The sequence below is a fragment of the Clytia hemisphaerica genome, unplaced genomic scaffold, assembly GCF_902728285.1.
Source record: "Clytia hemisphaerica strain Z4C2 unplaced genomic scaffold, Clytia hemisphaerica genome assembly, whole genome shotgun sequence".
Lineage (NCBI taxonomy): Eukaryota > Metazoa > Cnidaria > Hydrozoa > Leptothecata > Clytiidae > Clytia > Clytia hemisphaerica.
Genome location: NW_027103816.1, coordinates 246728 through 274135, shown reverse-complemented (window position 1 = coordinate 274135; position 27408 = coordinate 246728). Strand labels below are relative to the sequence as shown.

Genomic DNA, 27408 nt, shown 5'->3' with positions numbered 1-27408 from the left:
TTGAATGCCCTCTTTCTGCTTTTTAATTTTATATAATGACTTTTTGATTGGGTTCAAACTTTTTGAACTTCCAAAACTAATTTCATCATATTTTTACCCCTTTATTTTTCTATTTAGGCAAAAAAATGCAAAATGAATTAATTCCATTTTTAGGTATATGGTGTCCACTGGCTAAGATAAAGTTTTTTGTAAAAAAGTTATTATCCAGGTATTAATCCACCGGGTAACAACTTTCCCATACATCTCATCTTAAAATGAAAAACTCTTAGTGACTAGATAATGTTCATTATTATTTGCCATTTTTTCATAGAAATTTTGTCTAAATTAACACAATGCAAATTAATTTTACAATGTGGATATTGAAACATGGATTACAAGGATGACCACCTGTGTTTTTTTGACAGCGACGATAAATATCCTTATCTTGTACGAAGGTACAGAAAGTTTGACGATTCTGTAGATGAAACTCCTTCTGGGACAAAACTTGACCAATTTTTAAATCGTCAGAAACGCGTGTCAGAGTTTGATTTTGCCAAGAAAAGATCTAGACGTAATTTAGAAACCATTAAAGAAGGTGTTGGCAATTCAAAAGGAACTAAAAAGAAATTTAGCCATATTGCTCAAGCTCTAGAAGAAGGTAAGCAAGAGATCATTACTTTTTAAATTTGCAAAACGAAAAAAGTTGTTTATATTTTCATTGTTCAAGAATAGAGTAGAGATAAATTTATATATTGTAGTTGAACACCATTCAAAAGAGTGCTCAATAACTCTGTAGAGCAAATTCATGAATTTATTTATCTGATACTCAGAGTTTCGTGCCGTTTCAGGCAGATTTTTGAAAAATTACAAATAAATTTATCTCTATTCTTGACTGGTATACAGGCTCTACCAATATGGTATAGAGCACTTTGTTGAATCGCAAGTCAGATTTGCAGATTTGATTGTTCAATGCAATGCAAAGCTGAACACAGTGTCCCTTGAGCATTCAGACTTGTGCCTGATAAATAAGCATCTATGGGTGCTATCAAATGTTGAATGGTGTGTGGTGATCTTTTAGATCCCAGCTATAGCGGTATCCAGTCAAAAAGAACACTACATTACCCAGTACATGCCCTTTCCACTTGAATTATATGATACATTAACCAAGCTCTTAGTGATTTTTTATATATTTCTCTTTACATTTAACAGACCAAGGAATTGAAGATGACAACAAGTTCTTGTTTGAAGAAGCCAAGTTCTCAGCAACCAATGTGATTCTTCAACTTGGAAAACTCCTTGATATTGTAGCTGAACGTCGCCAAGAAGCTGAAGAAAATACTGTCCAGCCTGTATCATCCTCTATACTTCATCAAACCACTAGATCAGCAGATAGTATTGTTTTAAGACGTGGTAGCACTGATATAATTTGGAAATTTAATAATAATCCATCAAGTGAATGTTTATTGGTGGAACACAAAGGTTTAGGTTTTTATCCCTCAGAAGCTATTATCGATTTATTGAATATCTCATATCAGGATTTGATTAAAAACGCACAATACTACGCACGAGAATGGCAAACACATACTTATAAACATATTGCAGACTCGAATCCTAAAGGTGTTGAGTCAGGAATTTTTAGTGCACCACAAACAGCCATGAGCGGAATGATATCAAATGAAGATGGTGGTAATAAAGTCAAGAAAACAAAAACTAAACCTAATCTAACATCTTCAAATAATGCGCTGACAAGTGCGAATGCTAGTTCAAGCCCCAGTAAAATTTATGGGGCAAGCAGTATGAACTTAGCTCCAGATGGAGGAAAACAGCGAACTAGAAGGCTTACTAAACAGAAGACCAGAATTGAAAAATTTAACATGCTCGGAAAAGAAAGTAAGGTTTTTCACTTGTTTGGGAACAACGTCTTCTTTTTTGTAGCTTAGGTCTTCTAATTGTGAAAATACTTTGGGTTTGCAGCCTTCATTTGTATATTCAACTATTTTTATTGGTGTTTACTTCAGTCAACTTCTTTTGTTTATAATAACATTTTAAATATGGTGAACTTTTTCATCAAATTGTCTCTCTTCATTATTTATTCCATTTGTAAAGACTTATTGATAATTTTTGCATTGATTTTCAAAAAGGGTCTCTCTCCCAAGGCTATCCAGAATGGTAAAATACAAAATGTTTTCTGTCAAAATACAAGAATTCTGGTCACCTTGGATGTCACCAACCCATTTAAAAATTATTCTTTTTTGATGTTTTAGTACATGAAACCCCACCCTCTAAGAAGAAAGACAAAGAGAAGGACAAAGATAAAGATAAAGATTCTTCAGACACCAGTCCAAAGAAAGATGACGTTGATCTCGATGATGGTACAGTTCCCATAACTCGAATGTTTTCAATTACTCAACAAACCTCTATAACTCGAACCCCCATAGCTCGAAGACCCACAGCTCAAATGTTTTCACAGCCCAAATGTTTTCATAACCCGAATGCTTTTCTCAACTCGAATGTCTTCATACTTCTATAACGTGAGCCTACCATAGCTCGAAGACCAACAACTCAAATAGTTTCCATCACTCGAACGACTTCATCATAACTCAAATGTTTTCCATAATTCAAATCTCTATAACTTGAACCTCCATAACTCGAATGTTTTCCACTTTTATATTGTGTCGCCTACAACTCGAATCTCATCAGCTCGGAACATCCCCTGAATATGAAGATGCCCATAGAATCACCTAAAGTTGTCTAACTGTAACGTCATTTCTCTATCATTTTTATAGTACCAGCACCGCCCATCAATCAAGCTATGATCAATTTTGCCATTTCTTCGAGAATATGTCACGAGAAAGGTATATTTAGCATAACTCCTAGATGAAAGGTTTTTATTTTACTTCCTAAATTGGATACATGGCTCTACGACTACCCCTGGGGTCCCATCTTGGATCAAAAACTGATTTAGGGAGGATGATCATTACCTTCCTTGATGTAGCCATCTTTGATTGTACCAAAAATTGATCGAGTCCCTTTTAAATATATGAGTTTTTAGGTACCTAAGATTGTTTGTAGTACAGCCACTTTTTAGAAATCGCACAAAACTTATATTTCATTCTTCAAAAAGATGTCTATTGCACTTGTGCAACATAATCAGAATGTTATGATAATTATTTAGGTTGGGTTATGCAGCCATCAATGCTGGAAGATCCAGAACATCACACTTTGTTACATTGGGCTCGTGAACGTCTGCAAGAAGCTATCCGAAAGAGGTAAAGATTTTAAAGGTAGTAATGTGGGCAAGGAATCTTATTCGTTAGGATTAAAGAAAATTTTTAATTGTTTTGGTTTTTATACGTAGGTTTTGACTATGAGTTTTGTTTTTGTTTTGAGTATGCGTATGCTTATTTTCCTGAGAGGTTTGTCCCTAAAACGTTCTTATTGACGTTCTTGAAGGTAATTCATGGAAAATTGATAGTGACCTTTGATTGTTTCAATTCAGTAAATAGAAATTGTAAACAGTTAATTTACAGTTGTTTATTTATGAGAGAGCAAAAGTATAATTACGAAAATGCCAAAATATTCTCGAAAAGATCTTTGTCAACTCTACTGGCCATGCTCGTATACTATTTTTTCAATTTTTTCCCGATGTCATCCCAAATATTTCTTATAAACATGATTCTAATCAAACTAATATTTATCTTATTTGCTTTCAGAGTGAAGGAAGAACAAGAATCTTACAGTAAAAACTTACAAGAAATTACAAGACGTTACTATGGTGATGGAAAGCGTGACGTCATCATGAAAAGTAAACATTTATCAAAAAAGATGGCGGACAAAGTAGAAGAAAAGAAAAAGAAATTCATGACTATTTTACCAGATGGCACGCAAAATGTGTAGTATCCTTTTCAAACGATTAACACATATTGGTTTATAGCTGACATTAGATTCTTGTTAAGAGAAACCAATTGCTCACTAGAGTTTCAGAGAGTTAGTTGAAAGGCAACATATACTTAAAATGTTGAAGGGATAGAAAAAATAAACGAGTTAGGTGTGACGTCTTTTTTAAAGAACATGTTCGGCGATTTCTCTTCATAAATGCATAAAGCAAACTCAATGTATGATGATAGCTTTAAATAAGTTAGGTTTTGCTCCTTTCAATATTGAAAAATAAAGTTTTTAATATTCTTGTTACTCTCAAAATTTCACTTCAAACTTTTCTTTTACATTTTATTTTTCACTTAACTCTTAAACTCTTAAACAAACTACAGCTACCCTAACGGTCATTTAGCAGTCACTTGTGTTTCATGCCCGAATACGAAGAGACATTACGTGTTAGTTTACAGTGATACTAAAAGAGTAGAACGCAAATTGTTGGCTCATTTCACGCCCAGCGGTAGGGGCGTTTGTTATCACTCTAACGGACAAATTGCGTAAGTAGTAGCACTTTTTTGCAACCATAGGAGTGCAATACAATGTTTTGAATACACAGGTTGCAAAATTAAAGTCTGAAGACAAATCACGCTTTTACTCGAAATTTTTATGTGCTTGTTGCATGACATTAATCTATTTCTGATTGGTTCGAATTGACACTAATAGAGTTATCAGCTGTAAGTTGTAAAGCAAGTAACATGGGATAAAATAACGTGAACTTTTTCGAGTAATCAAATGTTATGACTACACTGATATAATTTTGCAGCCCGTGTATTGAGTCAATATTCTATAGATTATGTGTCTCCTAATTCTTCAATTTGCAATGGAGTTTTAATTTGTTGACACCTGTATGTATAAAGTTTCGAGACTTTTGATCTGATTTGGCAAAAGTTTAGCACTTTTAGTCCTGAGTTGATAAATCAAACTGCGACTAAAAACTTCGAGGTCGTACGGAGGTTAAAAATGAACTCCACCCTAACTTTGAGCCATTAAAACTTTACAAGTAAAAAACTCAAATGTTTTAAAACTCTTCAGTGATTGCCTTTCCATTATTAAAAATAATTAAAAATAATTATAAAATGTTTTCAATGTAAACTCAATTTGAATTCACGCAAAATTTCTTTTGACAGATTCATCTCAATGTCAAAGTTTGGGTGCTGCCATGCGGAGGTAAGCTCTTCTGTCTTTGCTATTTTCACTAATGTCACATTGGGCCATTCCATTTGACATCCATACAGAGGGGCGCGCGAATTTTTCCAGGGGGTAATCCGAAGAAGAATTTCCAGGGGGTCTAGGAAAGTCTTTTTGTTTTTCCATGGGATAAACGGTTATTTTTTTTAACTTTTAATGAGAAAAGATAGGGAAATAAGAAGTGTTCATAGAACAGGTAAGGAGCTCGTATTTTTGAAAACATTCGAAACAAGATACCGTATTTTACTTCGAATGTCGAATATACGCAAAAAAAAATTCAATCTTTTAGGAGATTGTTTAAAAAATCAAAGAGGTGTTTATAGCAAGTAAACCACAATAATCACTGCTCATAATAATTGCAAAATGAAATATGAATTTACCTTCATTGTAAAAATCTTTTTTTCTTTCATTTCTTTCCGAATTATACTTTACAAACTTTATGCATGGTTTGATATCTAATTTATGTAAATTTTTGTTTCAGTTTTTTCATGTGTTCAAAAAATTTCTTCTTGAGTGCTTTCAAATAATCTTTCCATGAACCTCTGAAGGTTGGAAGTGTCCAGGTTGGTTTCGGTTCTTTTGTTTTCCTTGTGGTCGGTTGAGAAGTTAATCGTTGTTGTGTAGTTGGAAGGGGTGGTGAAGGTGGCTTGCTACTTGGGATTGGTGGGGATCCAGGTAGAGGCGGTTGTCCACTAGGGAGGGGTGGGTAACCGCTAGGGAGGGGAGGGTGACCGCTAGGAAGGGGTGGGTGACCACTAGGAAGGGGTGGGTGACCGCTAGGGAGAGGAGGGTGACCGCTTGGAAGTGGAGGGTGACCGCTTGGAAGAGGAGGCATACCACTAGGAAATGGAGGGCTTGGTGGTCCACCAGATGGGAAAGGAGGAATAGGGGGCCCACCACTTGGAATCGGAGGACCTCCACTGGGAATAGGGGGCATACCACTGGGTATAGGAGGGGTTCCTGCTCCAATCTCTTTGTTAATCCATGTCAAATAATGTCTGACACGAGCATAGACACCGTACTTGTTTTTGCTGCCACACCCTTCACCCCAGCTGACGACACCATTGATAACCCAACGTTTACTGTTGTTCGAGAAACATTGGAAAGGACCACCAGAATCGCCTGAAATGAGATTTCATTAAAGCTTAGTTTGCTTTGTATATCTGCTAAAATAGTTTGTCACCTGAGTAAGGATCGCACATTTCTGAACGTTCTGGGTCCAGATCGTCTATTGAAAAAAGTCTGAAATACTCAGTAAATTGGCCTCCAGCAGGTCTTTGATTATTACACATCCTTATTTCCAATTTTGAAATAACTTGACGATTAGAAAAAATCTTACCGGAACAACTGTCCGCCCGGCCATCAGCGTACCCGGCACAAAACATGTTCCATGTGACTTTACCGTTATAAGATTGTGGTGCATTACAAACTTTATTCGCTATGATAGGTACGTTCGCTTTCTTTAATTGGTCGGTACTGTGATGAGTTCCATTATTTCCCCAGCCCGTAACAACACACATTTTACCGGCCAGTTCAAAGTCCATCATACCCGGTAGACAGATTGGGTAGATGTTTTGCGTAAACTTTACTTCACCTAAAAAACATCGGAAAATCACAACTAAGTTGATCTTATTTTGAACAATATCAATAAAAAATAATTTTCTAAACCTTACCTTTGGATAAATTGTCCCTAAATTTAACGCTTTCAAGCTATAGTTTTATTCGCTCAAATATCCTATCAAATGTCTAACAAATACAGTCGGTTCCCCATAACTTAAACACTTACGAGGAAAACAAATTTTTTCGAGTTAAGGAAATTTCAAGTTATGGAGTAAGGTTTATAAGACATTGTTAACTGACGGGACGAGAAAACTTGTTATAGTTAAGGAGACATTCGAGTAAAAGTGGTTCGAGTTAAAGAGTCTCCTCTGTAGTATAAGGAATGGATCAAAAATAATCTTGTCAAAAGCTACCAAAAAACCTCACCATCCAATTCCACTAGGGCTAGATCACCATCGTAAGTCATTGGATTGTATGTCGGTTGTTCAAGGATTCGCTTGATGTGAAAACGCTGTTCGTTACCGCTCTCCTGTGAGTAGATATGTTGTCCTTTTGAAGATAGGGAAAATACAGATAAAATATTTCTGTCTAGTTAGTTTAAACTTTATTCGCTTTTAGTGTCCACTGTTTTTTGCTACCATATGGAAACCGCTCTCATAGGAAATATTCTTTTTACGCTTATATGGTTTCCACATGGTAGCAAAAAGAGTGCGATTGGAGTAACACTTTATTTAGTAACAGTGAATATAATACCCAGGCTTCACTGGCGGATATAAGACAATAGAGCAAGTACGTCGGAAACATGCGAGGGAGTGCAACGCTTGTTAAAAGACAATGAAATTACCATTACAATTCTGTTCCTCTGATAAGTTCGACATGGTCTAAAACCGCCTATGCGGCTTAAATCTCGGGAAAACTTTACCATTGCCTAGATAAAAACATGAAATATAAATTATCTGACTGACAATTTCATATTATCCATATAGGCAACTTTAAATTTACCCAAATATATAATTACATTATAATCATGTTTTGATATTCTCTCAAGAATTTTGCCATTATTTCTCACCTAATGTAATGTTATAGTAATGTTCCACAGCCCCATGTTCAAAACAATGTGCTGCCAATAACACAAACTTCTTCGAAATCAATGATCCACCACAAATATGGTCTCCTTTAGATGAGCCTAATCGCCAGCTCATTGCTGCATGCCATGGAAATTCATTCTCTGAGGCGGTGCTACCGCCCACTACTCGTTTGGCGTTTTTAGAAGGATCTTTACCGCAGATTTGTTGTTGACCGCTGGTTGGTAAAGGTGGCGGCGGTGGTTGAGTGGAAGTTGTAGATACGTAGCATAAGACCTTGAAAAAAGGGGAAAACATTTTTGGATTTACTTTATTAAATATTTGATTTCCTGATTCAAATTCGTATGTAACGGTATCAGAATAGTGACCTTAGTTTAGATTAATTTTTTGCGAATTCTAGCAGCTTCCACGAAGAATTTTCCTTGCGAAAAGTTTAAAATTTCGGATTGCAATCAACACCCTTAGGAAAATGAAAGAAAAAATGTGATAAATGGGTTGATTCGCGAACCCATGCAATAATTACAGATTCTCAATCCGGGAAAAAGGAATTGCGAATATTGATCCCCACTTTTGCCTCGTGACTTATAACTATTAAGTATGCAAAAAATATTTTTGAGACTTACCAAAATTGATAGCCTTGCGAGAAAGTCCATCTTTTACATTACCTTGGTCTTCAGAAGCACTATATTCAACGCCTTTATTCCCTTCTTATATTTTATTTGTAACAACAGGTACCGAGGTAGTTTAGGCACCTGATCGTCAAATATCGTGATCTTTTTTCAAGTTTTTGCTCTTCATCTGGTTGTGAAAGGATTCTTTTGTGGTATAACAGGTCCTTGAAATAAATTTTCTATTGATACTTTAACAAAGTCTTTAAAATTTGAAGGTTTGATTTTCTTTCTCATAATCAACATTTTCTAGTTATTAAGGGTAGATACGTAACTACAAAGCTCCTTACTGTTTTCAATACACCTATTCGACCGTAGCCGTCAATTGCCGCGCGGGCATTTTTTGTCCGTTTTACAACCCTAAAACCGTCCCAGTCTTTTTTTCGCACCTATAGACAATAGAGAAAAATGTAAAAAAGGATTGGATCGAGTTTAGGGGGATACTTAAATAATAAAATCATTGATTTCCAATGCGTTTACACCCAAACAAAAAAGTCAAACACTTAAAGAAAAATGACATTCTCTCGTTTTTTATTCGGATGAGGTCAATAAACAGGACGGCATGAATCACAGTGCATCTAGTTCCAGACCTACCGATAAAAAAAAACAAAAAAACGAGCCATCTCATATGATGCCAGAGAGTAGCACCTAATTGGTTAAAAAAAACCTTACAAGAAGGAATCATGAGGCAAGCAGGTGGGAAATGTAGCAAATAATGTCTTTGAGAGGTATTCAAACCGCCATCAACAAAATGAAATCCTCAAACGCACGGACAGTAGTTTTATACATCCTTTTACAAATATTTTGCGCGGAAATTACCCTTTCTAATTTAGCTGGGAGCGACTTTTTTAAGAAAATATGTTTCAGTCAATTTTAAAACCCTTCAGTCACTGGGTTGTAGGTGACTGGTGCATCACTTAGGGACATCTTTCCAAGGAAGTTATTCATAAAAAAGTATCCTAATGGTCCACAAAAGTTTTGTAGAGATAGCACCCCATCTTTTGCTAACATTCACGATGCACCGGCGGCGGCTGCCGTACCAGATTTTCACCAAAAAATTCCTCTTCGTCGGTAAAATCGCTTGAATTTTCTCATTCGCCGTACCAGATTCAAAAAGCTTCCGTTGTGACTGGTAACGCCAACTACAGCGTAACTACATTGAACACTTGTCAAAATCTAGCTCCAAAAGAAAACATTTAGTCAAGTATGAAGAAGTTCTTGACGAGAACTTTTTATTTGTTGATCAGTTGTGCAATGAAGGAAGAATATAATGTAATTTTTATGAAATTTGCTTATTTCTTTTCTTTTTCCTTGGAACAGCTTTTTCATATGATCACAGATTGAGGCTGTATACACGTTTTTTTATCTTTTATAAGAACAATCTATATAAGAACATAAGGCTTCGATGGCCAAAATGATAAGAACAAGTTAAGAACATTTTAAGGCTTCGTGGATTTTAAGGCTAAAGTTGTGAATGTTCTTAAAAAAACGTGTACTTTAGATTTGAGACCTAAAATTATTAACCACAACTAAGACCACGTTCACACGCTACGGTTCCGTTTCTTTCCGAAACAAACTGAGGCCATCCTATTGGTTAAATTCAAATTATACGTCACTTTTAACCAATAGAATGGCTTTATTCCGTTTCGGAGCGAAACTGAAGCGTTATGTGCGAACATGGTCTAAGAATACTAGGTATCCGTAATTTATAACAAGGAAGAAGAAGTTTATTCTGTATAAATAGAACAAAGGTATTTGAAAAACGTATCTATTCGAAAATTGAATAGAAGAATTAAAGGATAAACACCTGCTTAAGAGATTGATGACGAGTTGACTTTCTCTTTCAATCTTTCGCATTCAGGTTGCAAGATATTCTTATAAAACTTTAAGAAAAACATTACTCTACTGTAAAATATAACACATGAATTCATCAAAAGCTTTCTGAGATCATGTTTGCAAGAAACGATTCCATTTCGCTCTGAAACGAAATGAAGCTGTTATGTTGGTTACATTCAATTTTTATGTCATTTCTGACCAATAGGATGGCTTCATTTCGTTTCGGAGAGAAACGGAATCGTTGCGTGCGAACATGGTCTAAAAGTTATCACGAAGAACGAAAATACATTTGACGCTCTATAAATCGACGTTCTACTATTCGATAGGTTCCCTGATTCGATGAAATTTAAAGTCCCTGTCAACAAGAAACTCTCATAAACGACGCTCCCTTATTCGATGAAAATCCAATTCCCCTTGAAGATCGAATTAGAGAGCGTCAACTGTACATACTTATATTGGAAGTTTATCGTGGCTTGTAGTGTACATTACTTCTAAGTTCTGGCCATGAAACATTTGAATTTAAATTTTGTCATTCTTTCGTTAAATCCCTTTTCCATTCTTGCTGATGCCTAAGGAAAGAAAGTCAAGTGTTTATCACTTTCCATTTTTCTATAAAACCACAACAAAGCGAATACCGATAATGTTTTTACTACAAATGACGTGATAACTTTTGATTTTTGTCATATTCTGTTTTGATTTGTATGCGTCATTTTTTCTGATATGACCTTGGGGGGGGGCACTATAATACGAGGATCGGGTATGTTCAATTCCAAGCATAAAAGTCGACCCTCGACTCTTTTAAGAATCTTACTTAGATAAATTTTTCTCAAAAATAATGATTATAATGGGGCACTCAATCTGAAAACGACTGTATGTACGAACAAAAATTAAAGTTTCAAAATTGGGTCAAATCAGTGCCCATTTTAACCCTTTAAGTACCACGGTAATTTTTTAATAAGTTTTTCAAAGAAAATCGCTAGTTCAAACTTTAAAGGCTTATATCTCCGGATCTAGAAGGAGTTAGAAGCTTATTCATAGCTCGTTGAATAACTGAGAGTCTCCTCTATCTTTTAGGCGCCTTTCGGCGCCGCCCGATTTAGGAAGGGCGGGGCAGGTAAGGGAAATTAAAGCAGTGAATGATAGAAAGGTGCCCAGTTGTAAAACTTCAAACTAATTCGCTGCAAGACAGAATCAAGTAAACTAGGGTCAAATTTAGAGATTCTTGGATCACTCGTTGACCAAAAATGGTCAAAAAACGGTCAAAATCTTAAAAAAAGTGGATTGATTTTTTTCTTGAAAAAACTTGAAACGTCATCAAACCCAATCCAATTCCTACGAGTTAGACCAAAAATGACGATTTCTAACTCAAACTGGGCATTACAGGAAGGCTACGCCCTCCTACATAGCCCATGTCTAGTATATTCGTCATTGGTAAAAGGGTTAAGGCAAAAAGTGGTCAAGAAATAACTTTTTACACACTTACAGTGCACTTGATTTTCGAACCTATCATTAAGAGTTGGTATATCGATGATTGAACTTTGTGCTTTTAAGACTTTTTTTAAGAGGCTTTAAGATTAAAATTGATGCTCTCTTATTCGATTTTCGAGGGGGATTCTGCCGAATACTGGAACTTAGCGTAGTAGAATGTCGAATTATACAGCGTCAACTGTAGTTTAGAATATGGGCGTGAAAATAGATAGGTATTGATAGTTGAATATATTAAACCCATTTGGTCGTTATCTCCTTTCTACTTACTTTTGGTTGTCTTCGAGCATATAGCTCTGGTAAGAATCGTTTGATCCACACCACAATCTTCGTTAAATCCACAATTCCTGAAGGAAAAAAGAGATTTCATGTCTAAAATTGAGTTTCTCTAACTCTCCTGCACCCTATATAACCACGGATTTAGGGTTCATCGGGAATTGTTTTGAGGTGCTTATCCAGTGCAGTTTTGAATTCATCAACTGGGACATTTTTCAAGTTTCTAATGCAATTTTTTCATTTCTTTGTTAGGACGGTGCGTTGATTGACAAATGGAAATGGTCAATGCACAAGATTGTTCCACCGCTAACTTTCCAGGTACTGTTCTTATGATGTGTTAGTCAATAGTAATTTAGCGTTCATCTAACGTTGTATTACTGGACATCATTGAAGAGTAAAATTAGGGCTGATTGTTCGTTAAAACGTTAAAAAAACCCTTTATATAACTTTTACTTTCATTGGCACGGAGGAGTAAGAAATTGAGATTCGTATTTCACTTTTTGATATGATTCTTGGCTAACTACACAGGAAATGTTTTGGGTTTCGCTAAAACGTTAAAAAAAGTGTTCAGTGTCAGTGAATATCACATTCTGTTGCTCCAAAACGCCAATCGTTTTCTCAAAAGCTTGATTAGTTTACTAGTTAAAAATTACCAATTAGCAGCGTCCAGGGTTATAGCTAAAATTGACCAATCAGTGTTCAGGAGACGCTTTTATACTTTCAGTTGACACCGTATAGTTCTGAAAAACTTCAATTCTTTTCTCGAGCTGTGATTGGTAGAATTAGAGAAATGAACCAATCAGAAAACACTATATACTTTCAGTTGACACCTTATATCACATTCCGTTGCTCCAACAAAACAATGATGTCACTCTTTGTCAACATCAATGGTGAAAACGTTCGATTCCAATTGGGAACCAAAGAAGATGTACCAGATCCTAATTTGAACGAAATGGTGAGTGTTTTTTGTCGAGTTTGTTTTGCTCTAAATTCTCTTTTAGGCTGGGCTTAAAAAAATGTCTGTTTGCCGTCACCCGACCCTAGATTCTGGAGGTGGGTCGGTTGGTTTTTTAAGTCCAGCATTACCGATACTTATGTGAGCATAAAGTTTTTGCTGACAAAGTTTATGAAATGATTTTATTTTTGATGCCGTACCACTGGCTTACATATTATTTAAATTGAGTTTTATGGAGACCGTTAAATTTTTCAGCCACCTAGAGCCTGACTTGAGAAGATGAAAAGGGCCCCTCTATTAACTTTTTGCTGCTTACACTTCTTTCGGTTTGTGGAAATAGAACATATGAATACTTTGCTTTTTTTCTTTTCGATGATTTTCAGGGCAGATTAATGACAATGGAGAAATTCACATCTAATATTGGAATACAGGTATCTTTTCATTGATCGCCTTTCTCTTTAATCAAGTACCCTGGATTTCTGTATATTTGACAGTCACTACAAAAAACATTGCCAGACACCGGTTTATTCAATTTTCCAAATTTTCCTGCAAGTCTAGTAGCTGCTTTCAGATCATCTAAAAGTTTGATAACCACCAACTACCTGTAATAGACCAATCATAAGTAGTCATTGGCGTAGTAACTTGGTAGCTCTCCCTTCCATCGTAAGACTGTCAACGACTCTAGGTCCTTTCGTTTTCTTTCAGCTGTCGAGAAACCTTCAAACAAAAATCAGAGAGCGAAAGCACACCAGAGCACCCAAGAAATTACAAGAAATCAAACAGGTTTTTGTTGAATTTGATTATTACAGGGTTCAGTATGCAGTCAAGCCCCTTTCTAGTTAACACCTCTTCTCTTTCAATCGAATGCGTCTGTTCTTCTAAAACAGGCTTTTTCATCACCTCTCAGTAAAACGATTCTTTTGAATTCGCTGGGTACGATTAACTTAAACAAAAAAACCCTGGCAGTTTTATATATCAAGTTATAAAAAAATTCCATCCATCTTCTCAAAAAAATGCAGAATATTTTAAAATGTTGGGAATTTTATGGGTACGAAGACCATTTACATAGTTGTTACTTCCCCCGATAATTTTTCTTGGGAGCTTTAATCCAAAGCAAGTCCTGAAATCTCACCCTCTAGAAACTGTACACACTTTTGTTTAATAAGAATGGTGTAAGTCGATTTCATCATGGATATTCTTAGCTTTTTTGGGAAAATCATTCTAAAATATTCTTATAGCATTCTTAGGTTAGGATCCTAATTCAGACTAGATTTAACATTTAGTACATATGTCTCAAGCATAAGATGGCATTTTTGTGAAAGGAGTGAGCCTTACTTGGGGGTAATTGGCAATTTATAATTGAAATTGCTCTAAAAATGGCATTTTTAGCTTGAGTAGCCGATTTCCTTGATGGTGATTTTCTTAGCATATTCTTAATTTTTTGGCCATTTTCATCATGGAAATTCTTATAAAGTGTATTCTTATTTAAAAAAAGCGTGTACTCAGCTATACCCGTTGCTTCGACCCAAAAAAAAATGGAATCTTTGTATTTCATTCACAACAGCAACACAATCACAGCCACCACAAAGATCCACTTCACCCAGGCTCCAAACTTTTTCCAACCAAATCTACCTCCGCTACCAATGCGGATCATCACCACCATGCGGTCAAGAAACATTCCGGACATGACCAACACCATCCGGAACACTATGAACAAGAAGAAATGTCTTTGGAAGAAAGGTTGAAAGGTAATATTGAAATATCGGTTGAAATTTAATGAATTATCCGTTTTGACAATGGTCATGGAGCATTTTAATGTACAACTAGCGCTTTCTAAGATACAGGCCTGAAAAGCGTGTCGCTGCAGTAGTTTTATGCAGGTAAAAATCTTTGGTGTTTTCCCATAGCAAGAATTTTCAATCTTTTCTTTTCATTTTTGGCCACCCTCTCTATATAATCCCTTCCTAATTCACATATCTTATCGCGTATTCTGTATAACTTTTGACCGATTCAGCCTCTTTGATATAAAGCTTGAAAATTTCAGGTGTTTTCCAAATTGAATTTGCATTTAAGTTAATTTTGTACCGTTTCCTAAAGAAACTAGAAATTTATTGAAAGTATGGCTCGTACAGTTGATCCTCGCTGGTGCGAGCTCGAATTGCGCTGAAAATTACTTTGAGTTACAAAAACATTCTACTAATAGAAGTCCAATAAGCGAAAAGAGCCCCCTCTATATGTCTAAACTTTTTCCTCCTAAGGTATCGAAATCAAGTTTCCGGGAGCTCCCAAGGAATTCAAGGAACCAGAAATAATGCCAACACCTTACCAAGTAGACCTGAAGACACTCCAAACCAAATTCAAGTAAGTTGAACTGCACCTGACTCTCTAATAAGCGAAGTTGATTATGCGTTCTGTACTAATACAGACTATATTTTCGTCACATTTGCGTGTTTGAAAGTTATTTTTAGCCAGCTTTTTCTAAGCTTGTCGCGCTCAAACTTTCGTAGGCCAGGTTATCTGAGTAAAACTTCTATATCTTTAGACTTTTCAGGCAGGGGATATCATGAATGTCATTGAAAAACTCTAAGAAAAAATAGGAAACTTGAATGGAAGTAGCCGATTATTTTACCTAACTCGAGATACCCCTTTTTTGATTAAGATTATTTGAAGGAATCCATGCTCATTTTCTTTTTTTTCCTTTAGAAAAACAGCATCAGAATGGCTAGACCATTACCGTGTTGCGACAGGTATTTCTCAACCGTCACGTGTCAATAAACAAAACAGACAAAGACCGTCAACCTGTTTCCCATTCTCTTCAAAGACGTCCACTATGTTCATGCAACGGAAGAAGGGCACTGCTCGTGCTCCGTCGGCTCCTCCGCAGACTCTTAGAGACCGGTATGTTTATAAATAAGTCTAAACTTTGAGGCATGAAACTTTCAGTATGAAATTAACTTAAAACTCGTTTTTCTTTACTCAAACTAGTAAGTCTAAACTATAGTTTAAGATATTTTTTTTTTGGGTTATAAAACACAGTTCTACAGAACGTACGCGAACTATATGATTTTCAGGCTGAAATATGCTTACAAGTCTTAGATTTTAATTATTTACTCAAATAGCTTATTACTGTAAATATCTGACCGTCATTTGATACGGGCTTCAAGGCCAACCGGTTCGACATCTACGATTTGAAAAAACACGGGGTGTTGTCAATCATTGGCAGTTCAGAGCAAATGCGTAAAAAATTTTCTTATGCGATCCGTGATTAGACACGACGCACGCGGTACGCCATAAATAATGTTTAATTCTCCTCATTCGCCTCCTCGCACGAATTTTAAAAAAGGTTCATTCATGTCGTGCGATACTATTTATTTGATTATATCTCACACGTAAATTTCATTCATTTCAATCATAATTTGTTTTTAAGCTCTACTTCACGTACAATATCACGCGTGCACGAAATGTCATCACGCTTGCACGATCGGCCAAACACATCTATAGGAGCCAGACGTAATTTTTCAAAAGTCAGCTTCGTCAGTGCGGCCACGAGTGGTCGACGATCAACATCTCCCGACAGGTGAAATTTCTTCGTATTTGATAACTTTCTCCAGCTCTCCTTGTCAACTTCCTCGTAGATTTTATTTCGTCCCAAATAGCAATAACTTTCAAAAAATGAATGTTATTTAGTATTTAGTGAGTCGAGAGCTCCTGTTTTTTATTTCACACCGCCTTTGTACCGTAAGAGCTATAAACACCATGGTCTCATTTTTCATATCTATTTTTGTACCCTATGCAATATCTACGTTCCTCTTTCGAATGAACTTTCCTTTCGAATGAACTTTCACTGGGGAAATTTTCGATATGGATGATCGGCTGTCATCAAGATAATTTCTTCAAACTACCATGATAACTTTTTTATAGTGCAATCGGTGGTTCAACGGCACCATTCAAATGTGGACTTCTTCAACAGCAAAGCAAAATCACAAAAATTCTTCCCAAAGATGGTTGTCCAATGTATCCTTCTCATATGTCTTGAATCCTAAAGTTCATTTGCTAATTCTCTTATGCGGCAAGGCACGATATGCTCAGATGTGGTGATTTACCTAGAGCAATCGACCCTTTTAGTATGAAACATGTAAACATTTTTTATCCTCAAGGTGAATGGTTCTAAGATCGCCCTTGTTATTCTAAGAGACTTGTAGAATTTTCAGCTTGAATCTACTTCAATTATAAGGGTGTGTGACACAAAAAACTTGATGCTCCTAAACAGGGGGTGCCTGTAAAAAGTCCAATTTATAGAGAGTGTACATCGTAGGCATACCTTAAAATGGAAAACGGGTAAAGCTTTTCTTCTTGTAAAATTTAGGGGAAAATTCATCATTTTTTTTTACAATTTTTGCCACAGCTCCCTTGAGGTTGACCAGAAAGTGGTTTTCGTCACATTTCTCCGACTAGTTATTCACCTTTAAAGCACTCTTATTTTTTATTATTGTTCTTGACCTTAACAACAACATCACCTTGCCAACAACAACAGTGCTTTGCGACAGGAAATGAATGGTGAAAGGAACGCATTATGTCGATGTGACAACCGAAAAGTACCTTACCTAATGGACTTGGAGTTTGACAAATATTTGACAAGCTTACCCAAAACACAGCTGGTCATTTTAAGCGTTCTGGCGTCACCGTAAGACTTTAATAATTCTCTTTGAATTCCGAACCTACTTATATTTTGGGACAACTTTTTTTTAAGTTTACATTAGGCTTTTTAATTTGATCACTTCTTTTAACCCAAGTCATCTCGAACTCGTTTCCCTGGTGGGTTTAAGGTTGGTTGGTGTTTAGATCTTTTCAGTTTTGTTTTTTTCAGATTTAACCACTAATTATGGAAAAAGCAATATTTTAAGGGGCCATCCATCATCGAAATCGGATGTTTTATTTCTTTAATGGTGAGAATTACTTTAAAGACCTTTAATTTTAAAATGGCCTCTTTCTACTATTTGTTGTAGGGCGTCTGGATCAATGACACAGGGTGACGTCATAATAGAGAAGCTTTATAAACAGATGAATAAGAACCGATCCATCCCTTGTGTACAGGTAAGCGAGCTTTATATTATATACACACTGGAGTTAGTTTCTCATTCCCGGCAAACCAAAATCTTTGATCGGAGTTTTTATTTTGCATCGAGAGGGTATGTCTACTTTCCTAGCGCCGTTTGACGGCCGTTGGATTTTTTGCGGGTACCTCCAATAGATTTAAAGCCCTAAGGGCTAGATGTCGTGCTTTGGCTGAAAAGTGTGCCGTGGTTAGGTAGGAAATCCTAAATCCTACCTAGGTCACGTGACATTACAATAGAATTTCGACGTTTGACCAATCAGAAGCTTATGGGTTTTCGAAAACAATGGCAACAATAATTTTTGTGATATTTTTTTGCCTGCGATGGCTTAAAGCACGACTTTAAAAATCTATGGTACCACAGAAAGAAATCCGATCAAAGATGGCGGATATAGTTTAGTCCAGGGTTTATAAAGGTCTATGGGTAAGAGGACTGATATTCAACGATGATTCGCCTTTCATGTGAAGTGACGTGGACATCAGATGTACGTTGAAAGAATGTATAAATCGTCAATATAATATCCGTATAGTCAAGATTTTTTTTGTCTTCAAAAACACTGAAAAATAGAGCTGTAAAAAATAGAAAAACGATGAAGGTTTAAATGTAATTTCAAACTGCTCGTGACAGTATGCTGAAATTGACCATACGTTTTTTTTATAAGAACGTGTTCAAAATTATTTAAACTTTCGATGTTCTTAAAATTGGTCACTGTTCGTAATATTTTGTGCGATTTTGTAATAAATTGTATGTTTTAGAGTGTGATATTTTGGTCATCGGAGCCTTGTGTTCTTATAAATTGCTCTTACAAAGTAACGTGTATGTTGATCAAGCTGACATAGAACCGTCTCTTTAATATCCATCTAACGCCCATATACTATTTTCCTTTTTCTTTTTCTCCAAAGTCTCGACACGACCCATATCGTTTGTTTCGTTATTCCATTTCATCGAATGGGAATAAAAACGCGTTATTGGTCAATCGACATAATGTTATCGATGGCATGGTTATGGTAAGGCTTTAATGACATATTGATGATATTTGTGATATATAAAATATGTGCGCATTTTATGCTGACAAAACAGAATAAACAAAATATTTATTTTTCAAATTTGAGCTTGCGTTGTGTGGGAGGATTGATAAAGGTTCTTTTTTTGTTTAATTTAAATCATGTTTAGTAAGCAAATGCTAAGTGGAGAAATTTTCGCGGAATTTAATTTCGCGGTAGGGAGGATTTTTTGTTTAAAATGTCCTATTTTGCCCTAAAAAGACTAATTTTATAGGTGATTTTTTTAATGATGAGAATATTCGTGTTTCGCGGAATTTAATTTCGCGAATTTGTCGAAAAACCGCGAAATTAAATTCCGCGAAAATTTGTTCCGTGAAAATTTCTTCGCTTAAGCTAGAAGATACGTTAAACGATATAGGTGGCTTGATTTTTGCCTTGTCTTCTCCGATATGAGAGACCGCACGAGTTCCACAGACTTGTATGAACGTTTGCTCAATTTAATTAAAACCTTGCTCGTCAAAACAGGCGGCCATTGGACTTTATCCATAGCCTTATGGAATGGTCATAGTTGTAACATCTCTCTCCCCCAGTATCTTGCTTTCCCAACTGATACACAACAGTTTTTCAACGTCAATTCAACGTTCATAACGTCAACGAGTGTTGCTTTTCATCGAAATAACTGTTGATTTCAACTGTGTAATATATGTGACCCGGAACTATATGTTACTTTGCCAATTTGCCAAATTCGTCCTCGTGTATCCCAGGCTTTGTTTATGCTACTGGTTAACGCCAAAGAATAACCTGGTGTAGACTGATGCAAGTCCTCCCTCAAAAGCTGATAGTATGCAAGGAACGAGGTTGTTACTTTGTATGAATTACTCAGTCATTCGCAGATCAATAACAATATCAGTGTCTTCACATTTTCCAATTCTTATAGTTTACAGTCACTGTCTAACCTCTATTTCTTTAGATGTACCAGGGTGGAAAATTGTTATTCGCTAATTTCATATTCGACGGTTATGGAAGCACAAAGAAAGATTTCATGCGACAGGTATTGATTTTTCTTCACAGTTTCCCAACCGACGTGCAACGTTAAGACCGGTCTCCACTAGCGCGCGCTGAGATCGCACCTTTTGGCTTCAATCCTTTTTGCTTGGAAAAAAGATTACGTCATAAAAATGTAGTGCGCGCTAGAAAAAATTTTTGGCAACCAATACGTCAGATCGCGCCAATGGGGTTGCTTTATTTTTCTTTTGACCAATAGCGTGGAAGCTTTACCCGAAAAAGTGCTATCGCAGTGTGCGCAAGTGGAGTCTGGCCTTCAGAAAGACGTGCATCTAACGCGCATAACATACAACGTCATGTGTCAGTTGGGCTCTCAGGATACCGTAATGATTAGGCGAGGCTAATTTAATTTGTTGTTTTACGGGCCAAGCCACCCAAAAAGAGGGTGTCAGTCGGTGAAAACTCAAAAGTAAAAGTAGAATTTCACCTATATAATCTCCTAAAAAGACAGCAAAAACTACTACATCTCGACAAAAAAGCGAAATAGAAAATAAAAAGGCACAAAAAAGGTCGAGCTCGATTTTGAAAATTGGGAGTCTCTAAAGCAATGAAAATAAAATTTTATTTCGATTTTTGGGATTTCAGGGTCGTTCTGGCCCGTCTAAAACAGCTAATCAAATTGGTCATGCTTTAAGGGTGAAATAAGCTTAAATAACAAGCAAGTGGGTGTATTTAAAAATCTTCGTTGATTGATAATTGACCGAAAGCACCCCGTTATCGAAGTTCAGCCTCTCTTTAGATCTGTTTTTACTTGAATGTTGGTTCAAGTAAAGAAATAACGAAGGTCCTTGAAGACATTAACAGTAGCGTAGACAGGTGAAGAACGATCTGCGTAGGAGAGCAATGTTTTAATGACAAAGCGATTACCTATTCGTGGTTTAAAAGCAATTACTATGTCGTTTAAATTTGTTCTCCTAAGAAAATGTTCCTTCAACCTTGTCTACGCAACTGATTAAGTCTTTATTTTATCTGTTATACCATTTCACATTCGGTCTAATATGTGTTGAAACCCACCATAAAACAAAAGTTGTCAAAAAAGGTACCGCATAGCGGTGTTTCCTTATAATCCTTACTCTGGCCGTTTAAACCAAATCAACTTCAAATATAAGATTTCGTGCACAATGAAAAGTAAAGCTATAAAAATTGCCAGAAAAATTGCTGCAGGGACATTTTTGCTTTTTAGAAGTCGTGTTTTTGAAAGCGGCGTTCCTTTTAATCTTTACTCTGTCTTAAGGGTTTCATACACTACACAATGTATTGTCCGGCAATATATTGATAATATATTGCTGAATGCAGACAATATATTGAAAAGGTGTCCGCAATATATCGCCAGCTCGATATGCAATATTCCAACAATATAGGGGGGATTGTTTAAAAAATAAAATTCCTTCTCATAATAGAGCACCTGTTGCTTACTCCGTACATTACGGTCCGCAAAAGATTGTCGAATATATATACGTTCACCAATATATTGTGTAGTCTGAGTAGCCCTTTAACAAAATAATTTTTCAAAATTAGATTTCGCGCACGCGTAAAGAGGCATTGAAGGGTCGTTTCCTTCCCGAAGACTTTCGGTTCGGTATGGACACGAAAACAGAGAGTTCGTCAATCGCACTCGTTCAACAACAACCGGCGAAAATATTACGACAAGTATCGTCGGGAGTGGACGACGACCAATTGTTAGAAGAGGCGTCGTCGGAAAAAGTGATTGCCGGACCACAAGCTCGAATCAATATTGTAGTCGACGAATGGAGGTAAAAGGTTCTTTTTTTATTTAAGACGGTCAACTTTCTACCTTTTCTTCTTTTGAATTAGGCTTAATGTCAGTTCATTCTATGACTTATTTCTGTCCTCAATGCACTGAGTTCTCTGGATCTTCTTCGCTGACTTTTCGCCGATATCTGGATTAATGAGAGTGCTGTTAAACTTTTTTTCAAGAAGATTGCAAAAAGCTATTACCCAGATTATAATAAAGACGGACTAAGAACCTTTACATTGACGTTTGGCTTATCATTTGTAATCCCTCTGACCACTATATGTTTTCGATTTTCCAAATACTATTTTCAAAACAAATCAATGTTTAATTTATTTGTATTTTCAGTCATTCATCAGACACTATCAATGGAGGTTCACATCACGTCAATCATCCAAAGGAAGCCCTCAATCGTATACCGACCGTTATATTCGCCCACCGAACTTAACCTGTATTCGGCCCGTATCATCATTGAAATGCGAGATTCTAACCGTAAACTTTTTCTAACCTTTCTTCTGATACCTGAAAGATATTGAAAATAGAATATGCACAATACACCTTTTCGACCGTAGCTGCCAATTACTGCGTGGACATTTTTTGTACGTTTTACCATCCTAAAGCCGTCCCAGTCTTTTTCCGCACCTGTAGGCAATAGAAAAAGGTGTAAAAAAAGGTTTGGATCGAGTTAGGGGGGGGGGTAATTAAATAATAAAGTGGTACGCGCCTGACCGCGCGAAAAGGTGTATAGCGTTATCAATTTAAAACGCCATGAGTTTTACACGAAGATATGCTTATTTTGCAAGTGAAATCTCTTACCATTGTAAAAAAGTTAAAAAAATTAATTGGAGAATATTTTGCAAGCACCTTTACACGCAAGAAAGCATTTTTGCCAATTACATAAATTTTTGTGAATTCTGATATTATTTTCCCCCATTTTTTGAACAGAAGCCTATGATTCGAATTTTATTTCTTTTCGTCAGACAAAATCCATTTCAAAAACCATTTGCGATTGGTTCTTTTATAAGTCCGATTTGAGGACTAATTTTTTGTAAATATTAGAAGATTTTTAACATTCACTATTGTTGATAGTATTTTCGTATGAAGTTTATTTTCAAGTTTAAATATTTTAGAATTTTAACGATAAAGTTTGTTAGCCGTTCAAAATATAGAAAGGTGTATATTTTTGAGAGTGTATTTTTTTGTTCCTTTTTTCAAAATTTTTAGATAAATCAATTTTAACCAAGCAGTACAAAAGTTTTGAAAATGAAAAGAAAAAAACAACATACAAACAAAAGCTATATTGTGTTTACTCGTCTGTTTATATTTTTCCGGGGGAGGGGCACTCAAGGTAAGTGGCCTACCGTAGGTGTGGCCCTTGAGGGTCCCTTTTCCAAGCTACCCAAAGTAAACTGTGAAGGTCGAATTGAGCAAAAATAAGAAGGAGTGCACTCTAAGGGCGCAAAAAATGAGAAAAACGAGAATTTTGGAAAATCGGACTATTTTTGACCTTAAAATGGACTTAAAAATTCAAGAAAATGCATCGTATGGATCGATTTTTTCCCAAATTTACTCAAATTTTGCTAAATTTTCTCTGCACTGTAAGGGTCTGATTTCAAAGGCCTAATTTTGATATTTTTGGTTGAAAAGAAGGATGAGGAGGACAAAAAAATGAAGTATCGTAGACTAGACTGTTCAACAATTACATTATTCTGATTTCCAGGTAGGAGTCAATTTGAGAGATAAACTGTCATATAATATTTTCAATATTTGATTGATGGTATACTTAATTAAGAAACCCCAAAGCACATGTTCAAGTTCCATTCTTCCTCGTGGATGTGGTCAAAGCGATGCAGTGATTTATTGCAAAATGTGCCTTGCTATTTTTTACTCTGCAAGAAACACGATACATTCATATCATACTTTTAATTGGCACCTAATTGTACAAACAACATTTTTCCAACATCCAAATAACGTTGAAACAACGTTCATCATCTGGATAGTTACTAGTACAACCATACACAGGACTTTATTGAGAGAGATTATGATAAAACTAAACCAGGCCCGTTGGAACAACCGTAAGAGTGGGGAGGCTGAAGGCTCAAAATGAGATAAAATTCGCTAGAAATTTGAAAAAAAATCTCATTTGTGCAAAAGTGGAGAGGCTAGAGTCTCCCCGCCTCAGCCGGGCCTATAAACAGCTTACTGAGATAGCCCTAAAACTTGTGCTCCCGTTAGATTTTTATCCCTGACCTTTCAGAAACCTAGTGTTTTATACGAAAAGCAACAAACAACTTTTGATAAAAATTTTGCACGGGTCTTTTCAGTTTTTTACATGATATTTTCGCCTCAGCCAATAGTTAAATTTTTGGTCAAAAGTTCTGGCTATATGCCTAATACACGCTTTTTTTAAAGAATGGTGTTTTTTTCATTTCATCATGGATATTCTTAACTGTTTGGCGAAAATCATCCTAAAATATTCTTATGGTATTGTTAGGTTAAGATCGAAATTTAACCTACTGTAGATTTCACATGTAATACACAGCTGAAGCATAGAATGGCATTTTTATGAGAGTATTGAGCGTTACTGGGGTATTATTGGCTATTTACAGGTGAAATTGATTTAAGAATTGTATTCTTAGTTTCAGTTTCTAAATTCCATGATGATGATATTCTTACCATATTCTTATAAAGTATATTCTTATTAAAAAAGCGTTTAAATCAATCAAAGTGGCACAAATTAGTTATTGAAAATTTTGAACTTTTCGCCATGAATTCTTGAAGTGTTCCGACGTGGATTCACCCAGAAAAATTGTGGTGATTTTTTGTGTGTTCATTTTCTGTTTCCTATAGTAAACCTTCTTAAAACCGTTTTGCACAGCATGCTCTTGAAACGACTTGGCATGCAAACCTATCATTTCAGGCACGAGTTTTCAAATTAAACAACTTGCTACAATAGTAATTAACAGTTAATGATACGGCATGGTGCAATTAAATCGCAATTAATCAATCAACAAATTCCTTGACGTTGGTTATCGTTTTGTTTGTAAACAGAATTTGCATAAACTCATTCCCAGGCCAAAAGGAATGAGGAACCATCGATTTTTAAGCATAGATTTATAAAGCCCGAAGTGCTAGATCTCAAGCTTTTGCTGAAAAGTGTGCCGCGGTTAGGTAGGAAATCCTACCTAAGTCACGTGACATTACAATAGAATTTCAGCGCTTGACCAATCAGAAGCTGCGCCAGTTTTCGAAAACATAGTAACAATATTTTTTCCGATTTTCAATTTATTTTGCCTGTGATGGCTTAAAGCCCGACATCTAGCCCTTCGGGTTTATAAATCTATATTTTAAGTCCCGTGAAAAAGGAGAAGAACTTTGCAGGCCGGTCTGTAAATGTACACAGAAATTCATTGAAACTGAGAAACTATAAAATCTTCGGACTTGAAACTTTAATACACGCCGAAAAAATACGTGGATTTAGGTAGATGGGGTCCCGTCTACTCACGATTTTTTCTGAACTCGATAGTAGACGGGTAGTTTTGGACAAAAATTTCTACAATTTTTTGTAGAAACGCTTCTGATCGGCCGATTATGTCTATTGTTCTCCCGAAAAATTTATGGAACAAAATTCTGATTGGCCAGTTTTTAAACGGTTTTTTTCTGGTGGCAAATTCAAAATCTCCAATTCTACCATACTAATTTTTATCTCATGCTTTGTGAAATGGAGTAAAAATTAGTATGGGTCCAGACTAGGATTTAGGTCGAGTACTGAAAGACTTTCGTGAAAAAAAGTTAGGGAAGTTCTTTATCTGTATTTTCGAAGGATAATGACAATTTGTAATTTTTTACATGCATACTGGTAAAATATCAAATTGATTGGGTTTTAATTTTTCGTTTAAGAATTGGCCAAGATGTAGAAAGAGTTAAAGAAATCAAGCAAGTTTTTTCTTAGTAACAAAGCAATTCATAGAATTCTATCACCATGTCATTACCAAGTGATTTCGTTTTAATTTTTAGAACAATTTACAAGTTCTATATTAAGTTACTGAAACATCTGTTTTGAGGTCTAGTAACGAAAAAGAAGGAAAAATCCTTAATTTGAAGATAAATGCTACTTGCGGTATTTCGGTTTTCGAACTCGCTTTCGATAGCAAGAAGCTGCCTTTAATTAATTGATGTGCAATTGAAATATCCCGTTTTTTGTATTAGATATATTGATTGATTAAGTTTTGGATTGCTCCATAACAGCCCTTTTAAGTAAAGTGCGACGAAATAGGTTCGCTTTTCGAATGACATACGGAGATTAACATGAGACTTAAGACTTACGGCCTTAGGGTCTCAGGATTTAAAAGCTCAAATTTGCTCGAATAAGGCTTGGAATATAGCCTAGAAGCCACCGAACCCCTCCAAAATCGAAATATTCGATCAAAGAAAGTGGAAGTGCTAAAATAGCAATTCTCGCCCGAACTTTAAATTCTGGAAAATCTTAAAATACACTAAAGTCTCAAAATGTTTCGACCATGATTGTATTAGGCCAAGATGAAATAGTGTAGTACATGAACTGCTATCTTTTCTCGAACCTGATAAGTGATTCTCGAAATCTCCAAACGATTTCAAATCTGCAAAATTCATCAACGATAAAGTCAAAGTTATCGGTTAATTTTGAACTAAAGCAATGAAATTTTACACAAAATTAAAATTTGATTTTGCACATGAATCCGTTTCGATTGATCGTTTGTCTTCAATTTGTATCGATTGAATGGACGTTCATATTCGATCAATCGAAATTCGGTTGAATTTACGCTTTCACTAAATAATTTTTTGCAAGTCTTATAGACGATACTATCGTCCTGGATAGTAAGCACTGGAAAATATATATGCGGACGTTTGCAGCCGTTATTGCAGTTCACGGATAAAAACAGCGGTAGAGTTTGGAGAACTGTCATCACTGTTTACTGCGCTTCCTTTTTCTGTGACCTTGTGTAGACGCGATAAGATTGTTTAAAAGCCGTTTGGTCAGTCAAGAAATTAATCCCATACATTCTCTCATACCCTCGGTTTCCTAAATAAAGTTTGGCTTCAATCCTTTTTGCTTGGAAAAAAGATTGCGTCATAAAAATGTAGTGCGCGCTTGAAAAATAAATTGGATACATTTCAACTTTTTTCAACCATTACGTCAGATCGCGCCAATGGAATTGCTTCATTTTTCTCTTGACCAATAGCGTGGAAGCATTGCTAGATAAAGTGCGAGCGAGAAGAAAATAACTTAATATATTAAGTCACAAGACAAGAAAAGTCATCTAAAATCGCTTAAAATTCTTGGCGTAAAATGAAAGCCGCAATTTTTGCCAGTCTATCTTTTTCTTTAATCCGGTAGTCAGGTCATAAAAATTACTATCCATGGTTTCAACTAGTAATATCTCTGTTTTTCTTTTGATAAGAACACGTTTATCTATTACTAGCCGTCCCGGCGTCGTCCGAGACGACTTCTTACTCCTTTTAATACG

At 35.8% G+C, this 27408-nt stretch overlaps 2 protein-coding genes across 3 annotated transcripts; one reads left to right on the top strand and one right to left on the bottom strand.

The window, feature by feature from the left end:
- Window positions 1-290: 290 nt before the first annotated feature.
- LOC136806653 (uncharacterized) lies at window positions 291-22515 on the top strand. Its single transcript, XM_067063240.1, has 23 exons — window positions 291-637; window positions 1189-1869; window positions 2244-2351; window positions 2766-2834; window positions 3155-3248; window positions 3693-3875; window positions 4248-4409; window positions 5040-5079; window positions 12263-12328; window positions 12834-12965; window positions 13349-13396; window positions 13671-13748; window positions 14530-14713; window positions 15224-15326; window positions 15669-15863; window positions 16393-16542; window positions 16887-16979; window positions 17500-17649; window positions 17972-18059; window positions 18982-19086; window positions 20054-20134; window positions 21667-21902; window positions 22250-22515. Exons 1-23 carry the CDS (start codon window positions 367-369, stop codon window positions 22347-22349), a joined length of 3417 nt encoding a protein of 1138 aa, XP_066919341.1. The 5' UTR covers window positions 291-366; the 3' UTR covers window positions 22350-22515.
- Window positions 5482-8650, bottom strand: LOC136806654 (serine protease 1-like). 2 transcript variants are annotated; one of them, XM_067063242.1, is made up of 6 exons: window positions 8369-8606; window positions 7730-8021; window positions 7087-7209; window positions 6440-6694; window positions 5875-6222; window positions 5482-5834 (listed from the first exon to the last, which is right to left on the bottom strand). In XM_067063242.1, the coding sequence occupies exons 1-6, from the start codon at window positions 8396-8398 to the stop codon at window positions 5707-5709; spliced, it is 1176 nt and encodes a 391-aa protein (XP_066919343.1). In that variant the 5' UTR covers window positions 8399-8606; the 3' UTR covers window positions 5482-5706. The 2 variants fall into 2 exon arrangements, with proteins under 2 accessions (XP_066919343.1, XP_066919342.1); XM_067063241.1 differs by having other exon boundaries at window positions 5482-6222; window positions 8369-8650.
- Window positions 22516-27408: the final 4893 nt, after the last annotated feature.

Coding starts and splice junctions, on each gene's coding strand:
- LOC136806654 (XM_067063241.1), bottom strand. CDS start 8,398: ATGGACTTTCTCGCAAGGCTATCAATTTTG. Junction 6,695..7,086: donor AGCCCTAGTGGAATTGGATG/GTGAGGTTTTTT, acceptor GATGTTTTTTAG/GTGAAGTAAAGTTTACGCAA. Junction 6,223..6,439: donor CCGGGCGGACAGTTGTTCCG/GTAAGATTTTTT, acceptor ATCTCATTTCAG/GCGATTCTGGTGGTCCTTTC.
- LOC136806653 (XM_067063240.1), top strand. CDS start 367: ATGGATTACAAGGATGACCACCTGTGTTTTTTTGACAGCGACGATAAA. Junction 12,329..12,833: donor TTCCACCGCTAACTTTCCAG/GTACTGTTCTTA, acceptor ATATACTTTCAG/TTGACACCTTATATCACATT. Junction 15,327..15,668: donor ACACTCCAAACCAAATTCAA/GTAAGTTGAACT, acceptor TTTTTCCTTTAG/AAAAACAGCATCAGAATGGC.